This window comes from Poecilia reticulata, chromosome 20, assembly GCF_904066995.2.
Source record: "Poecilia reticulata chromosome 20, P_reticulata-male-v2, whole genome shotgun sequence".
NCBI classification, from domain to species: domain Eukaryota; kingdom Metazoa; phylum Chordata; class Actinopteri; order Cyprinodontiformes; family Poeciliidae; genus Poecilia; species Poecilia reticulata.
Genome location: NC_088849.1, coordinates 25,406,744 through 25,425,317, shown reverse-complemented (window position 1 = coordinate 25,425,317; position 18,574 = coordinate 25,406,744). Strand labels below are relative to the sequence as shown.

The window sequence follows — 18,574 nt, the reverse complement described above, 5'->3', positions numbered from 1 at the left end:
AAAGGTAGGAGTGGTTTTGAGTTGATAACCTGTTCAGGTTATTTTAGCGTTGTTTACCTTTGCTGTGGTTCATTACAGCCGCTGTAGTTTCTGAACGTTCAATAAACAACAGAATTGGACTAATTACCTTGTTCATTTGTCAGAATAAGTCATTCACAACAAACATCAAATAGGACAAATATATTTCATTAAGTATTTAACGAACAATGGCCAGTCTTGGTCAGAATCCTGACCAAGACTGGCAGCAGACAGAGGTTACAGAACAATCCATTCATGTTGCTCTCATTTATAAACTCAGAGGAAACTAGTGGGCAGAAGAAAAGTTGGTTCACAAAGTTTCCAACTAGATTAAAGGGAAACAACTTTGATGCAGGAGTTTATTTTAATGGTCCAAGTTTCTATCAAATCTAAACAGGGATTTTATTAAAAAAAGAGCCAAAGATGTGAATTATAGGATAGCGGCCCAAAGAGTAAAAGTTAAAAATGTCTCTGATTGATTGAATCTGTCATAAAAAAACTGTTTTATAGAATTTTATACATTAAGATTGATAAAAAAGTGCAATATTTTTAAAAACCTCAAAACATTAAAAGCTGCAGCAATGCTGTCCTGGAGCAGCTGAATGTTTAGATGATTGAAATCATCCAAAGAATGAAGGAAGTAAAGGCCAAAAACGACCAGAAGCAATTTGAGCAACGAAGAAGAAACAGAGCAACAATGCAAACAATGAATGCTGCATTCACACAGCATTCATTGTGTGAATGAATACAATGAAGACATCTGGACCAGTTTGTTCAGTAACACGTTGCTTTTTCAAATCCAGTAATGACTAAAGTTACTTTTACGTGTCTTGAGGAGCGACGCCGTTTCTATGTGACATTATCAGCAGCAACACAAACATGAATAATGGAGGGAGATGAACATTTTGTTGCTCGAAAATCAGGAACTATGGAGTTTCTGTCACCAAGTCAGATTATTATAAAAGACTCTGGGCTTGTTTTTTCTTAAATCGCTTGCAAATTTAATGAGTCACTGGTTGTGTTTTTTGTGGTTCTTTCTGAATGTGAAGTTACTCATTTGGATTTGGAAATAAGCAGAGACACATAATAAATCCCAGAATTTGTCTGACATCCAGGTAGTTTTAGTCAGACTCTCCCTGTCCATCATTTCCCAGATGATCCATCCTGCTGTCTTTGTTAATGACAAGTTAATATATTTGCTGTGAATGACATTGAGCTTCACATTGCGCTCCAGAAAACTGCAAACATTGAGACTAATAAGAACAACAATAAACTTAAAAATAGCCATGAATGAACGAGACTGTAAAGATGTGTAACTAAACGCCATTATAATCATTAATATTAAGATAAGTGTCACTAATCTTTGCAGAAGGTGATCTGAGCTGTCGAGCAGCAGGAGAAGCTCTGTGCGCTGCGCTATAACAGCAAACACAAGGCCGTAACACAGAACCTGGAGGCTGGGGCAGGGAGGGGTGGGGAGCATAATATACTATTTAGAGTTTACACACAATAGAGGAAAACATAAAGATTAATAGTTATTTATGTTGTAACCATTAAACAATCTGCCCTTCAGTTCAACTTTATAAGAGGAGACAGATTGTTGATGTTACTATTATAATATAACTTTTAATTAATTTTTGGCAAAGCTTAACGTAATTTTCACAGGTGGTGGAGCATTGTAGTTAGCAGCTGCTGAAAGTAACTAAAAAAGTTACTTTTATTGTAACTTAGTTACTTTCCAAAACCTTAATCAGTAATCAAACTAAGTTACTTTTTCAAGGAGTAATCAATAATCTGATGAAAGTTACTTTTTCAAAGTCACTAAGCCATCACTGGTCTGGACTCACCGAGCCTTTCTGCAGTTCCTCACAACTGGAACCAGTCTCAGTCGGCCCGATTCTGGTGTGTTGTACTTCTCCAGGTTCAACTCATCCAGAACCTCTGACATCTGCAGCATGAAGGCCAGAGCTGAACACTGGATCTCTGAGAGCTTCTTCCCTGATTTCAGGAGCTGCTGGATCTCCTGAAAAACTGAGAGGTCGTTCATCTCCACCAGACAGTGGAAGATGTTGATGCTTCTGTCAGGAGAGATACTATCAGACTTCATCTCCTTCAGATTGTTGATGATTCTCTGGATGGTTTCTGGACTGTTCTCTGTCTGACCCAGTAGGCCTCCTAACAGACTCTGGTTAGACTCCATAGTGAGACCATGAAGGAAGCAAACAAACAGGTCCAGGTGACCATTTTTACCGCTGAGAGATTTATACATGACTTTCTTTATGAAGCCCTCCAGAGATGTTTCACTGTATTTTTCTCCCAGGAACTTCTCCATCACTTCTGTATTCCTGGTGGTGAAACAGTGGAACATGTAAACTGCAGCCAGAAACTCCTGGATGCTCAGATGAACAAAGCAGTAGACAGACTTCTGGAAGATCACACTCTCTCTTTTGAAGATCTCTGTACAAACTCCTGAGTACACTGAGGCCTCTGTGACATCCAGACCACACTGCTCCAGGTCTTCTTGGTAGAACATGATGTTTCCTTTCTCCAGATGTTCAAATGCCAGCCTCCCCAGTTTCAGAAGAACTTCCCTGTCAGCCTCCATCAGCTCCTGTGGACTTGTCTCATTTCCTCCATGGTACTTGCTCTTCTTCCTCTTTGTCTGGACCAGCAGGAAGTGTGAGTACATGTCAGTCATGGTCGTGGGCAGCTCTCCTCTCTGCTCTGAGGTCAACATGTTCTCCAGAACCATAGCAGTGATCCAGCAGAAGACTGGGATTCCACACATGATGTGGAGGCTCCTGGAGGTCTGGATGTGGGAGATGATTCTGCTGGACAGCTCTTCATCACTGAACCTCCTCCTGAAGTACTCCTCCTTCTGGGCGTCAGTGAAGCCTCGTACTTCTGTTGCCCTGGAAACACATGAAGGAGGGATCTGATTGGCCGCTGCAGGTCTGGTAGTTATCCAGATGAGAGCCGAGGGAAGCAGGATACCCCTGATGAGGTTTGTCAGCAGAACGTTGACTGATGACTTCTGTGTGATGTCAGAAACCAGCTGCCTGCCACTGAAGTCCAGTGAAAGTTTGCTTTCATCCAGGCCATCAAAGATGACAAGGGGTTTGCAGACAGCCAGCTGCTCTGCTGGGAGGTTCTGGAGTGTTGGATGGAAAACATGGAGCAGTGAGAGAAGACTGTGCTGCTGATCTCTGATCAGGTTCAGCTCCCTGAACGACAGCAGAAAGACCACACTGACATCTTGGTTCTCCAAGCCCTCGGCCCAGTCCAGAGTGAACTTCTGCACTGAGAAGGTTTTTCCAACACCAGCGACGCCGTTGGTCAGAACCACTCTGATGGCTCCATGTTGGTCAGGGAAGGATTTAAAGATGTCATGGCACCTGATTGGAGAGTCATGGAGGTTCTGGATCTTGGAAGCTCTCTCCAGCTGCTTCACCTCATGTTGGGTATTAACCTCTTCACTCTGACCCTCTGTGATGTAGAGATCAGTGTAGATCTTGTTGAGGAGGGTTCTACTTCCTGTTTCATCACTTCCTTCAGTCACACATTCACATCTCCTCCTCAGACTGATCTTATCATCCTCTAGAACCTCCTGCAGACCAACATCTGCTGAAACAGAAGAAACAACTGAATTAAAAATGTGACTTTGTGATTAAGTTGGAACAAAACCATCTGGATCAGATTAGAAAGTTTTATACGATCTCTGATGTCACATGATCTGATCCATTCTTAGGAACAGAATGTTGTTCTGTTGTCAGACAGAATATTTCTGTCTGTTTTGTGACCAGAATTTGTTCTGTCAGGATCTGATTCAAGAAACAGATCAGATGAAAAAAAACCTTACAGAAACATGTCCATTAAATGCTTTAACAACATGAACTCTTCTGCATCATGTCACCATGTCCTCATTTTACAGTTTCTATCTGAGCTTCTCCCATAATCAGCAGCTGCAGAAGAGGCAGAGAAAAAGAATAATGTTTTCTCCTTTTCCAGCCTTAATTTAGGAAATCTACAGAAAAACTTTTTAACTGCCAAAGAAACTGCTTGTTTATCTGATAATGTTCACATTTAAAATGGTTTTTCGCCATCCGATCGGATGTTTTTAAAGACAAATGATAGTTTGAAAATGGCATGGATTTATTTGATTTAGTACTTTAGAGGTAAACAACAAATTGTTATAACTATTACATTTAAATATATAAACTCTAATCTTTGCTTTATTATCAAAGTAAATAAAGGTTTCTGTCTCAGACTTTTCTTCGCTCTTTCTGTAAAAGCAGCAGGTTGCTTTGTCCACCTTCCTGTCTCCATGCACTGCAGGAGCCAAATATGTAATATATTCCCTCTTTGCTCACTATATGGTGCTGTAGGCTCAAGAATCTGAGTCAGGGGCAACAAGTAGCAGGCAGGTGTTGAACTCAGAAGAGCAGACAAGTTTTTTGAGCGCTGTGTTATCACTTTTGTTGTTTACTTTTATAGTTACTGATTCTGTGCTATTCATCTAGTCAGAGTTGAATAAAGTGGTGAATTTCTATAAAGATTTCTGGGACTGTGACTTTTACACACCATAATAGGTTAGGTGTTGTCATCTTTCAGAAAATAAAATAAGGGGCGCTCCCCACGGCGCGTCATCCTACTGTCATGGGGCGGGATGGTCGCTGCAGTGATAGACAATATTTTTGTTTTTTGTTTTTAAAAAGTGATCCATGCAATCGTTCATACTTCGAGTACTCCAAAACTGTACTCCAATCAGAGTAGCACACCTTAAACAAGTTTAATTAAGCAAGTGTAAAAAGTATTTGGTAAACTGTTCAAATGCTGAGTAACTGATCATAACATCTAATTTAGTAACCAAAATGTATCCTCAGACAGCCAAATGTATAAAAGATATGTGAAAACTCTGGTATTGTAAAAAATATCACTAAAATATTTATACAAATAAATAGTTAGGTTTGGAGGCTGATTCCAGACAAAATTTACCACAAGGGCCAGGATAGTCAGTGTTATTTCATGGGGACACTTAAAAAACAGAGCAACATTTCATCCTTTGATATAATAAATAAGCCAAAGAGCCACTTGTGTCTCCAGAGATTCAGGTTGCAGATCCTGATCTAGTAGATGGAAACCATGATCCTGTACAGCAGCTAAAAGTGCAGCACTATAATTTTGAAGTCATTGTTAAAGTAAAATTGTGAAGGTTAAAAAAAATCCACTTCTGAATATTAACAAAATACATTTATTTAGCATAATTTCTTCTGTACCTTGTTGGCCCCCATCTAGAACCGCCCCTGGGCTGCAAGTCTGTGTCTGACATTAATAATACATTAAACGATCACTAAACACTGAATTAATAAAACAAAAGGTCAACATTTCTTAATAAACAAACAGAAAACCCAAAGAGTGAACCCACAAAACCTAACAGACCTTTTAAAGTAGGAAATATTTATGTATTTACTGTTAATCTCTAAGTATGATTTGTTCTTTAAATCGCCATTTGTATTAGTTGGGCTGATGTTATTATACATTAAATAAGCAAATAATTGATTACCTAATAATCAAACCATAACGGTCTACTAAAACCACAATAAGAAACTTAATCATAGCAAAATGTTCTGAACCATATCAGCCTCAGGAGATGATTGAGGAGGAAGAGATGCTGATTTCTGGTTCTTTAGGTTCTAACCAGATCTTTTGTGTTCCAGTCCTGATCCATTCTGTCTATCAGCAAACTGCACCACGACGGACACATTTGTTTTAATTGACCTTATTTATTCTGACTAACATGTTCAGCCTGGGATTTGAGTTTTTCTTTTCACGTCTGTATCTTTACAAGAGGTTTTACTTCTAAGGACGGTGGAGAATGGGGTCGAGGACGTTTTAAAACCGGGGTGTTCAAAGTCTGTCCTAGAGGCCAGGTGCTACAGGTGTTATACCGAGAAACGCAGGCCTGCCGAGAATTGCATGGCCTGTCGCAGGAGCGCACATCACTCTAAACTCTCGCATATTGATGAGAAAACGGTCTGAAATATGACCAAAGAGGAAACTTTTGAAGATATTCGTAACATTATCACGTTTCTTAACCATGTCAGCCCTAAAACGGTGGGTTTTATTTCACAGATTAACTGAAATAAATATGGTTTTTACACCTTTGAGACACATGAGTTGAACGTTTTTCAGTCAGTGTCTGATGAAAATGTTCTTCACAGATGGTTTGAAATCCCTGCTTTTTCTTTTAACACCATAATAACTTAAAGCATTACAAAACAGAGGCCCATTATGTAGAACATTTTATATCATCCTGAACTGTCTAGTCTATTAATGTATGAGGGGATGCCTTTTAATTTTTGAACCTCCCAATATTTACATCCCCTGTCTGTTGTCCTGTTGATATGAAGCTTATAGCAGAAGCTCAGAGAACAAGTGTCATTATGTAGAAAAGGTGAAATCCCTCTTAACTCTTCATCTCTTCATGTTAGCAGGGGGAAGCATTTTATGGCATAGCAAATTAATAGCCTGCTGATATCTGCATGCCTTATATATTATCTCCAAATATTATTCTATTGATATGAAACTTATACCAGAAGGAAGGAAGGAAGCTCTGATTGGTTTAGTCTCACCTGGAGCACAGCTGCTCTGATTGGCTGTCAGCAGTCCAGCTCCTGTTCTGGGTCTTTCTCCACACTGGGGGCAGAAGGAGGGTCCAGATGGAGCAGACTGGTCCCAGTAGGACCTGATGCACTGTCTGCAGAACCAGTGAGCACAGCTGGTAGAGACCGGATCCACCAGAACCTCCTGACACAAAGCACAGCAGGACAGCTGCTCCTCCTCACCAACGCTGCTCCTCTTCCTCCCTCTGTGAAGATATTTCTTCATCACTGAAATAGTTCACTAACAACAGGCTGGAGCCGTCCTGGTACCAGAAGCTGAGTCAGAACAGAACCTCAGAACATTGATGATCTCTGGTTTGAAGTGTTTCACTATATCTGGTGTTATGATGGATCTTTCTCTGGTTGTATTTGTCCATCTGAAATCTTTATTCTGTCTGAGTAGAAAACTGTTTCCATCAGAGGCTCAGAGTCCAAAATCTGATTCTGATCTGGATTCCAGCGTAGAAACATGGATCATTATTTAATGGTGGAGATCCAGTAAACTGGATTCAGGTCCAGCTTGCATTTATCTAAGAACTTTATAAAGAGCCTTGAACTGTGACAGAGCATTATTTGGACATGTTAGCAGAACAACAACAACTTATTAAATTTGTCTTATTTTTTGCTAAATCTGACTTCATAATGATTCTTTGGACTTTGGTTCTGTTTTCACTTTGTAGTTTTATTGTCCTGATTAATTGTGTATAGTTGTAGTTTAGTTACAGTCCAATTTTATTGAGTCCAGTTCCTGTTTTATTTAGACGGTCTGGTTCCTTTAATGCACTTGGTTCTGGTTTCCATCTGGTTCTGCTCGTTTTGTCTGTTTCTGGGTTTATTTGTCACCCAAGACATTAAATAAATTGATCTGTTGAGACGGATCATCCTGTATCTCTGAGCAGAACTTAAAGAAGGAGCCGAGCAGTACCGGTACCGGTCCAGCTGCAGCCATCCTCCAGTCAAGCCGCTTTGTGAATGAGCCTTACAGAATAAAGCATCTTTATTTTGTAAATGTAAACTTATAAACATGATTCTACTATTTAGAATAAACGTCCACTTTCCCACTCAGAGACTCTCTGACTGTCATTAAATCCCGGCTGAACGATCTGCTGCTCAAACAGCCATTTGAACTTAGATTTCTTTATTTTATTTTTTGTACGTGAAATTTTTTCTTCAAAATTTATTATTTTTATTTTTTGTGGAGTGACCTTATGTGCCCTGAAATTACATTTTAAATAAAATAAATAACTGTTATTATAAATACTTACACTACTACAAACAAGGACGTTGCCATGGTTATGGCTTCAGTGGTGGCAAACTTCTGGGTATTTATACTAATTTAAATTAATATGTATTCATGGAGGCGACAGGCCGACCATTTATTTCCTATAAATTGTGATTTATAAAGTAAAGGTGAGCAGGTTTGTACGTACAGTTTTATACATCCTAATATTTTGTGCGATGCACTTTTCTAAATTTGTCCATGTTGGAGTAAAAACTGCTCTCTTTTATACATGAGGCTCCAGACCTCAGTGGAACATGAAGCTGCTGGAGATTCATAACGACACAAAGGAAACTATTTAGTTTTTCATCCAGTTTGTTCTGTTCTCTTAAAGATCACAACTGAAAAAAGAACTAAAATGTTTTAAAATTATGTTTTGGTCCCATTAATCAGTTTCTAAGTTGAAATCAAAGTTTAAATCCTGGTTGGTCTCTGCAGAGTCACATGAATCAGTTAGAAACTGGTTTCTTACTCTGATGGTTCTGGTTCAGTACTGAAGCCTGGAGGTTTATCTTTGGACCAGTCACTCCTCATAGAGGGACAGACGGATCCTGCAGCTTCTGCTCTCAGTCTGAGGTTCTGATCTCTGAAACACAAAATGTTATTCAGATCAATTACTGAGAAACTCTGAGGTAAAAACACTGAAGAAGATCTGAAGACAAACTGCTGCAGAGAAGCAGAAAGTTTAAAGTTCTGGATCATCAACCTGGATTACATGGAGCCAGTGTTCCCAGTGTATAAACTGGTCCCAGTGTTCCCAGTGTATAAACTGGTCCCAGTGTTCCCAGTGTATAAGCTGGTCCCAGTGTTCCCAGTGTATAAACTGGTCCCAGTGTTCCCAGTATATAAACTGGTCCCAGTGTTCCCAGTGTATAAACTGGTCCCAGTGTTCCCAGTAAAGAAGTTTCCCTCTCTCAGTGGGTTTATCTCTGAATTGTTGCTCTTTAAAGTTCTGGTTGTTTCTGTTTCCATGGATCATTTCCATCCATCTCTGACTCACTGAAGCCCCATTAAAACTCCTCTGATTGGCTGACATTCCTCATGTCTACTCAGCTTTAAGTTGGCAGAAAAATTAAGTTTCTTTTTATTTATTTGCTGAAAATAAACAAGTTAATATTAAATAAATCCGTGTGGAGTCACATGAATCAGTTAGAAACTGATTTCTTACTTCCTGTCTGAGGGTCCAGGTTCATTACTGAAATGTGGAGGCATATCTTTGGACCAGTCACTCCTCATAGAGGGACAGACGGATCCTGGAGGTTCTGCTCTGTCCTCCTTTAGGTCCAAATCTTCCATCTTCTGGAGTTCAGTGAGTCTGAAAGAGAAACCAGTACCAGTCAGTTCCCAGTGATCCAGTCAGCAGAAAGTTGATCCCATCATGTGTTCAGAGGATCAGAGGAACCTGATCCAGCAGGAACCATCTGGGTTTGAATTGTTCTCTCCTTCACTTCTTCATGACCTTCTGATGTCTGCTGGCTGATCCAGAACCTTACCTCTATTAGCAAGACGACAAGTTATTCCTGTCCTCCATCTCAAAACAGAGTCTGAGCTGAAGGAGAACAAAGTTAGTTTTAGTTTCTATTTCAAAGTCACGTGACTTGTGAGTTTTCATGACAAACCGGAAGCGTCTAAAATCAAAGTTTGTTTCGTGTGAATAAATATTTACTGTTAACAGTTCAGATTGATTTTATAATCTGAACTAAACAAAGCGAAAGTTTAAAAACCTTCAGTATTCCCGTAGTCAGAAGAGTTAAACTACAGTTCCCATGAGCCTCTACGGCACAACAAACGTGTCCCTCAGCAACATCGAGATCATAATCTCCCAACAGGCCTCAGGGGGGAGCATTTTAATTATTTTAATTTTTATTGTTTCAACTTCCCTGTTGATGTATATGGATGTATATGGATACAATAATAAAGCGATAAATAGTATATTTTTTGCTGACCTCGGAGTGATAATAAAACATCCATCCATTTTCTTGCACCCTTTTTCCCTCAGTGGGGTTGGGAGGTGCTGGTGCCTCTCCAGCCAACGTTTCGGCCGAGAGGCGGGGTCACCTGGACAGGTCGCCAGTCTGTCGCAGGGCAACACAGAGACACACAGGACACACAACCATGCACACACACACTCACACCTAGGGGCAATTTGGAGAGGCCAATTAACCTGACAGTCATGTTTTTGGACTGTGGGAGGAAACTGGAGTACCTGGAGAAAACCCACCATGCACAGGGAGAACATGCAAACTCCATGCAGAAAGACCCCAGGCTGGGAATCGAACCCAGAACCTTCTTGCTGCAAGGCAACAGCTCTACCAACTGCGCCACTGTGCAGCCCCCACATTCATCCAGTTTTCCCTTGATCCCCCTGTGGGGTGCCCCCACAGGGGGTAACGTTTCGGACGAAATGCCAGTTCGCCAGTTGAACATCTCGGAGGCGAGTGGGATACGCCCTGGACACGTCGCCAGCGTGTCACAGGGGGAATAATAAAACATTGGAAATTAAAATATTCCACTGATCAGGTTATCTTAGGAGGAGATTTCAATGTAGCTCCAGATGGATCAATCGACCGTCTCCCCTCTAGGGGGCAGCACCACATTTACAATGATGTTTTTGTAAACTTGATCTCTAGTACAAATTTGACAGACTGTGGAGAATTAGAAATCCTGAAACCAGCCAATACTCCTGGTTCAATCCTTCTGGAAATGGCCAGAGCTCTAAACCAGATTATTGGTTAATCCCTCAGAATATGGTAAATAATCTTCAAGCTGTGAAATCTCTGCGGCTCCTCTAACAGATCATTGTTCAGTCACCTTGTTTCTCTCTCTAAATGAATCTAAACCAGCTTCAAACTTAGCTTGGAAGTTTAACAGTAACCTGCTGAATAATGAAACCTTTTGTTCAGAAATCCTGAACCTCATTCAGGATATTTCAGTGATCAGATCTGGACCATCTGGACCCGTCAGAGAGCTGCTGATGTCATCAAGCGTCTCCTCAGTCTGATGGACTGTGGTTCTGTTCTGCAGAGCCGTGTTGGATGGAGGCTCAGTGGACCAGGTGAGTTCAGGTTGAGGGTAGATCCCCTCTGAGCTGCAGGTGATCCTGTTTCCATCCTGATGGATCCTGATGTCAGAGACTGGAGCTGAAAACAACGTGAGAAAACAAAAAAGAAGAATTTCTCAGAAGAAACGGCTCATAGAACCACAATAAAAACTCAACACATGATTTGAATGAAATATTTCCAGATGTTCCACCTTCTACTGCAGGTGAACAACACGTCTATAAGAGACGCCAGCTGTAAATGCATCACACCTGTAACTGCCCTCATCATCAACCTTCACTCCTCTCAGCAGCAGATCACCGTTTCCTCTGGAGATCTGATCCTCAGACAGAGACGCTCTGGATCTGAAGCTCTCAGAGTAGCTGGAGCCACGATGGTCAAACTGTACAATCAGAGATGATTCACGTTTCCATATCATGGCCACATTCTTGTTCTTGAACAGCCCTGGTAAAATGCAGCCCTGGTTCAGAACACGCTGGTTTCAGAATCTGCAATCAGAGATAAAATCAGAGGAAAGTTGAGTTGAATGGTGTTGAGGAGGAAACCCAGATCCTCTGAAGGATCAGAGAAAAACCTGCCTGGAAACAAGATCTCAGCAAATAATCTCCATGATCCAGATGATGTTCACTGAACCAAAAGTTCTGGTTCTGATGGGAAAACAGGAAGGCATTGTGTAGCAAAGTGGCCTTTTGAGTTATTTTCATGTTTTTTACATTTGCTATTTTGGATTTATTCAATTTGACTGTGACATATTGACATTATTTAATTTTGCTGTGTCATCTGTGTTTGGGATTTATTTTGGGTTGCTGAGTTGCTGTGTGCTGATCTCTTTTGCGTATATCTATTTTTGCATATATCATTAAAAGTCAAGTTTATTTATAGTTTTGTTTTAAAATAGCAAGTAAATTTATTCTATTGGCTTTTCAACAATTAATTGAAAAGATTTCTTGACATTAGTTGGGAATAAATAATTCCATGTTTTCCTCCATCTCTTCCAGCTGCTTCCATGCTCGTATACATGTGCAGTAATAGTGCACATGTGCACAAAGCTAAAAATAAGCCAACAAAAGGAACCAGAAACTGTTGCTAGATGCCTTTTTGTTGTTTCAGCCCATAACGACAGCCTGATAATAAACCAGCTCTGCATTTTAGTCTTAATTAATGGAGTTGATGAATTCAACTCATTGAACCTCAAACATTGAGAAGCTAAACTGAGAAAGAATAATTCTCCACAGTTTGGAGGCTCTGCTGAGATGTATGGAGGTTAGTGAGAAACTGAGCAGAGCTCAGCAGACGCCAAACTCTGGGTTGACCCACAGGAACAAAAGGTAAATAGAAACTTTTAACTGAGTATTTGAACGTAACCAAATTAAGAGGCTGGTGTCTGAATTATTACGGTCCTAAATTCAAGGCTGCAGCTTCGTTTTATGGTGAAATACAGGATTTAATGGAAATAAGAAGAAAACAAAGGGGAAAGTGCGTCTCTGGACTTTGCAGTCCTCAGCAGACTAAACCTGACAAGGTGTCGGCAAAACAGTTCAGTGCGAGGAGTGGGACCCTCTAAAGAGTCTCTCTGATTTATAGGATTATTGGGACATCTAAAGAATAAATGGAAACAAAAAATGTGTTTTGGAAGATGCCGACCTCACCGTTTTAATTTCCTGGTTTGTGTGAGCCAGGCCTCTCTGCTGGCACAGAGGATCCATGTGGAGCTGTTGGTCTGACAAGTTTGACTGATTTGGGCTTTTTGTTTGTTCATCTTGTTGTTTTGGTGGATGGTGAACAGGAAATATAATAAACAACTATGAAATGATCTGTGGATGTTATACTGACAAATTTATGTTGTTAGTCACATATAAACACAATGTTCTTTGTTATATAGACCAAAGGATCTTCCCCCTTTGAGTTCAACTTGATAACCTTTGAGATTGATTTGCATAATGAAGTAACTATTGAAGGGGCGTTGGGGGGAGGGGAGGTTCCCATCAGGAAGCAGGAAACCAAATGGCAGTAAAGTGGAAATAAGCCAATTCACTTTAAACCTTGTTAAGGGGTTCTGTTGATATTCACTGACACAAGTCAGTTTTTAAGGACATTTTGATTTTGGAAAATGATCTTGAATGTTTTTGCATTTTATGTTGAAAAAATAAGTCATTTATAAATGTTTTTTCTCTTTCTCAGCAGGAGGAAATGGGGCCAGCAGCAGGGGGACCATGCTGACTCATCACTTCTGACTTCTCAGCTCTTAAAGCAGAATCAGTGGAAGATATCACTGCATGATTCATACAATCATGTCACATCTATAATCAGTTCAGTTCATAGGTTTCCTCACAAACAGGATAGAAAACCTTCAGCATCTCCTGAAGAACAATTATTGAAATCAAATCGTGTAATAGGAAAAATAATAACTCTTTTAGCAAACAGTGGACTGAAGATGATGTGAAATAACAAGTGAATAATGAAAAGAGCTTTTGCAACAGGTAATCAAGGAAGGTGAACACTAACAAACTACTTCTTCCCTTACAGGAGGCTCTCCCCACACAGAAAGTGTGTTTAGTGTGGAGATGAAGGACAATTATAGATCCATGAAAGATGAAGACTGACATGAACTTTACAGATTCAACAGTGAAGAAGACGACGTCTTCCAGACGGGACAGATTTGACAGACTGAGCCTTTATAAGAGTCATGATTAAAAACTGGCCGCCCTGTAACTCACAGCTCACATGAAAAATAAGATTGAATGAATAAATGTAAGTATTTAAAGCAGAATTAGTGAAAACAAAACAATATTAGAATTATTTGAAAATAATGTTTATTTAAACAGCAATATATAAAAAGTGAAATATTTGAGCCTAAAAAATTAGGCAAAATATATGATTCAAGAAATGAATTTTTGGTTATTTGGTGAACAAAATCAACACAAAATGGGAAACTCCACATTTACAGTTAACAAATGTTTAACTCAAACATCAGCGTGACAAACAAAATGACTCAGACAGGAATAATGAGAATCTCCTAAAAATGCTGTAAAACCAGTGAAAGAATCGATGCTTCTGGGTGATATAATGCAGACGGATTATTTTAAAACCAAAGATCAACTGATGTGAAAACATATCTTGTATTTCTGGGAATAACAATGTTTCTTTCTGGCACAAGGGGGTCGAAGGCCCAATAAAACCAGCAGCGCCCAGTTTCAGTCAGAAACTAGTTACATTGTTAACAGAGTCAATCTTTACTTGTGGATCAGCTCCACAGGGGGACGACCCAGCCATGAATCTATGCCCCCCATCGCCCAGAGCCAAGGCTGGGAGACGGGGCAGAAGACGACAATGAATGAATACAGAGACCTTCTACACATTCACTGATCCTGCATGTGGTGCAGCTCATTTCACTGCTCACAGGTTTTCCTCTTTACAACTTTTTCCTTCACAGCTGCTTTCTCTACCACTTTGTCCTCTTTTTATTTTACATTAGCAAATATTTTCAACATGTTTCAGCAATCTTAGTTTAGGATCACAATCACTGGGAAATGTTTCACTGGTTTTTATTAAACATGCCATATTTTTGAGATGTTTGATCACCTAAATCTTAGTAAACACATCAGTTTGCTGACACAGGTGGGATGAGACACTTTGGGCCGTTTCTGGAGACATGGCGTTCCTGTGACTTTGGGGGGGGAGACTACGGTTCCACATGACCGCTAGACGGAACGGTCCGCCATGTTATACCTTAGGATCTAACACACCACTGAGTTCTTGTTCTGGGCTGGGATTTCTACAACCCCAGCAGGGGGCCTGTTGGGAATAAATGATTCTGTGTTTTCCTGTATCTCTTTTAGCTGGTTCCATGCTCCACACGCACACACACATTCTTGTTTATACACTTTGCGGGGTCAGAAAGTAGAATGGTGAGTTGTGGGGCCCACCCTTTCTAGACGTCCTAGATCTATGAAAAAAATCAAGCAAGTCCCCAAAAAAATCTCGATACTAAAAATCCCCTTCAATAACTAGGCCGAGACCTACCTTTTATGCATAGAGGGGGGTGGGGGGTCCAATGCACCACTGAGTTCTTGTTCTGGGCTGGGATTTCTACAACCCCAGCAGGGGGCCTGTTGGGAATAAATGATTCTGTGTTTTCCTGCATCTCTTTTAGCTGGTTCCATGCTGACTCACACACACACACACGCACATGCACCCCCCCCACACACACACACACGTGTGTGCATGTATGCGTGTCTCTATAGACACACACATACATGCACATACACTGACACACACACACACACACCAGGGAACGCTCTCTTTATGCGTAGCTTAGACATTTTGTTGTGTTGCTCAGCAGGATAATGGACCTGAGCTGAATTCATGAATTCAACTCTCTGACTCGTCTTGAACCTCAAACATTAAGAACTTAAATGGACAAAGGATAATTCTCTGCACACTCCAGCAGTGAAACTCTTGTTTGCTCCTGCTGCTATTTTGATTATATATCTTTAGTGATGAGCTCTAGATCTTGGAGGCTGGAGAGCCTCTTTCCCATCACCCTAATCTTTAGCTCCATTTTTCACCTTCAAGTCAGAACCTGAGTTTCTTTATGACCCATTTCTCTGATCCCCTAAAAACTGCAACGGTCTATTAAAGGCCTTTATGTCAAACTTAGTACAGAGAAACCCAACAAAACAGGAAGATATCCACACTGATGCTTTTAAAATTGATAATGTTATATTCTAACATCACGAGTTACAATTTCATCTTCATCCATCCAAAGAGAAAAACAACATCAGATACAAAATGACAGACAGGAGAAAATACACAGGATGGAAACCATTCAGGTCAAAGGTCATCATGATCCAGTCAGAGTCTCTTTAGACTCAAACTGTTGCAGCTTCTGAGGATCAGCAGGAAACAGAGACGATTTTCTGCTTTACAGAGATCAGATCCTGCAGAGAGAAGAAAGAATCAGAGATCAGATCAGTGAGTTTCCAGAAAGAGCAGCAGGGCCTTTAGTCGTGTTCAGACAGCTTCTTCTCAGCTCCATCTTAATGTGTTGCAGTGAACACACTGAGCTCCAAGCTCACACAACTACACACACTTTCAGCATCCAGTCTGCTTCCTCTGCAGGTTCCACTCAAGTCCACAGTGGAAACAAACTGCTGAGAGCCTGAAGGTTCACTGCTGCTCCAACACTGGAGGGATGGATTTGCTGCTGCATTTCAACACAAACTGCTGTTGATGAACAAACATCTGCTGCTGGACATCAGCTGACTGAGCAACATGGAGGCTGTCTGTCCCTGAACACATCTGGATGAGACTGAGGACAGGAGGACACATGTCCACATGTGAGGACTGGACTGGAGCAGGAAGAGCAGCTGCTGACTAAACGAATGATGGTTTGTGAAACCAGAGTTTCCAGTGGTTTCCAGGCTGCAGTCAGACTGATCTCAGAGCTGTGACCAACATCAACCTGATCACTTGTTTCCTGTTGAACTGAGAGAACAAGCAGATCTGAGATCAGATCTGCTGCTGCCACAGTTTGATGAATGAGGACCACTGTCTCTAGACATGCTGGACGGCTGGACGCTGGAGTCCAGCTGGACGTCCTGGAGACATGGACACAGCAACAACACTCATCTTCACACCAACACAAACACAGGAACACAGCAAGCTGCTGCTGCTCTGATTGGCTGATTGCTGTCTCTGTGTCCAATCAGGAAGCCTGAACCATTCCCTCCCACTGAGAAGCTGCAGCTTTACTGGGAACACTGGAGCTTTGATGGGAACTGGTTTAGTTCAACATGCTGACAGCAGCTGGACTCACTGATAACATTTACTTACTTTACATCCTTTACAAAATGTTTCAGCTGCTGAACGTCTGAATCTCTCAGGTTGTTTCCTCTCAGGTCCAGTTCAGTCAGATGTTGGTTGGACTTCAGAGCTGAGGCCAGAGAAGAACAGCTGATCTCTGACAAACTGCAGCGCCACAATCTGAATAAAGAATAAAAGATGTGAGCTGAAGCAACAGGATGCAGGTTAAAACTGAAATATAAACAAATTAATGATAAAAATTTAGAAAATTAATTTGACTGAATGTAAAAGAAACATGATGAACTGATGTTTAATATCTGATCCAGTAAAACTGGTTTATAGAGTCCAAACCAGCAGAACCAGAACATGTTATTATGACGTGTTGTTAGAATATTTCAGTCGGGCCTTCAGTGGTTCTGGTCGGGAATTAAAATGGACTTTAAGAACCAAAGTGAGACATTAGAGCTATTAATGAATTGTTGTATTGATGTTTATCTCCTATTGATGGTTTATTGGTTGATTATTGGATCATGTGATGCTTCATGTCTTCTTTGGTTTAAAGTTGTCTAGAAATAAAGCTGCTCTGCTATCAGCTGTCCCTCCGTCGTCCATCCAGCTCCTTCTGTCAACGTCACAACTTCCTGCTACATCTGTCACAAACTCACAGGATTCCTGCTGCTTCACCTCAAACACTGGAGATTAGAAACAACCAAGGAAAGGAGGGAATACTTTGTTTACCTCACATTTATTCACATCTTGGAAAAATATTTACATATTATTTCAGATAATTGACTTAAATTGATGCTGCTGTATTAAAATGTAACTGTTTCTGTTGGACTGAGCTCTAATATTTCAGTTCAGATTAATTTTAAATGTCAAACTGATTTCTGATGTTTCTACATCTGTTCATCTTTACAGGTTAATAACGTTTGTGGTTTTATCAATGATGGTTTATTGATCCTTTATGATCAGAAGGTCAGAGATGTGGATGAACATCATTATTTAGTGAATTCAGCCTCAGTCTGTCTTGGACATAAAGACATTTGATCAGATTTTATATCTGATTGTTTGTAGATATTAAGACATTTAATGATCCTAATATCAGAGTTTTATCAGCCTTTAGTCTCCAATCTGACCTTTGACCTTCTCTCTGCAGGTGTGGTTGGTGTCTGTGAAATGAACGCTGTGATTGGTTGGATGTGATGGTGGGAGGAGGAACTGCTGGTGCTTTTATAAAACACAGAAACTTTAACTGGACCAAACCATAGAAGAAGAAAGCAGACTTTACCATGAAGATCCTCAGAGTGGATCAGTAGAATATCAGCATCTGTCTGCAGTTTAGTGGCAACACAACTTTCACATCACAAACATCAGATCCAGAATAAAACATGGTTTCTTACCCTAATCGTTGTATTCTGCATTCAGGATCCTGTAGTAAACCACAGAGCTCCTTCACTCCAGAATCTTTCAGGTTGTTGTAGCTCAGGTCCAGTTCAGTCAGATGTTGGTTGGACTTCGGAGCTGAGGCCAGAGAAGAACAGCTGATCTCTGACAACCTGCAGAACCTCAATCTGAATAAAGAATAAAAGATGTGAGCTGAAGCAACAGGATGCAGGTTAAAACTGAAATATGAACAAATCGCTATATGGAACTAGAGCAAAAGTTCAAGCTGGAAGACTCCGTCCCCTCCGTTTGCCCATTGACGTCATGCTCATCTCTGACCTCAGCGCTGGACCTCACCCAGCGCATCC

The 18,574-nt window shown here is 40.6% G+C and overlaps 1 protein-coding gene across 32 annotated transcripts in view; it reads right to left on the bottom strand.

The window, feature by feature from the left end:
* Positions 1-18,574, bottom strand: part of LOC103457036 (NACHT, LRR and PYD domains-containing protein 12-like) — a 71,267-nt gene that overhangs the window by 37,698 nt on the left and 14,995 nt on the right. For 15 of the 32 annotated variants that reach the window (XM_081601799.1, XM_081601802.1, XM_081601816.1 and 12 more), the window contains one exon: positions 18,224-18,394. The exons of 4 other annotated variants lie outside the window; for them this stretch is intronic. In XM_081601799.1, coding sequence (XP_081457925.1) covers positions 18,224-18,394 — 171 coding nt within the window. Of the gene's footprint in view, positions 1-1,865; positions 3,643-6,650; positions 6,922-8,431; positions 8,546-9,127; positions 11,100-11,269; positions 11,507-15,708; positions 15,959-16,853; positions 17,516-18,223; positions 18,395-18,574 lie in introns of those variants that run through there. 13 more of the 32 variants (XM_081601824.1, XM_081601826.1, XM_081601828.1 and 10 more) reach the window with 9 other exon arrangements.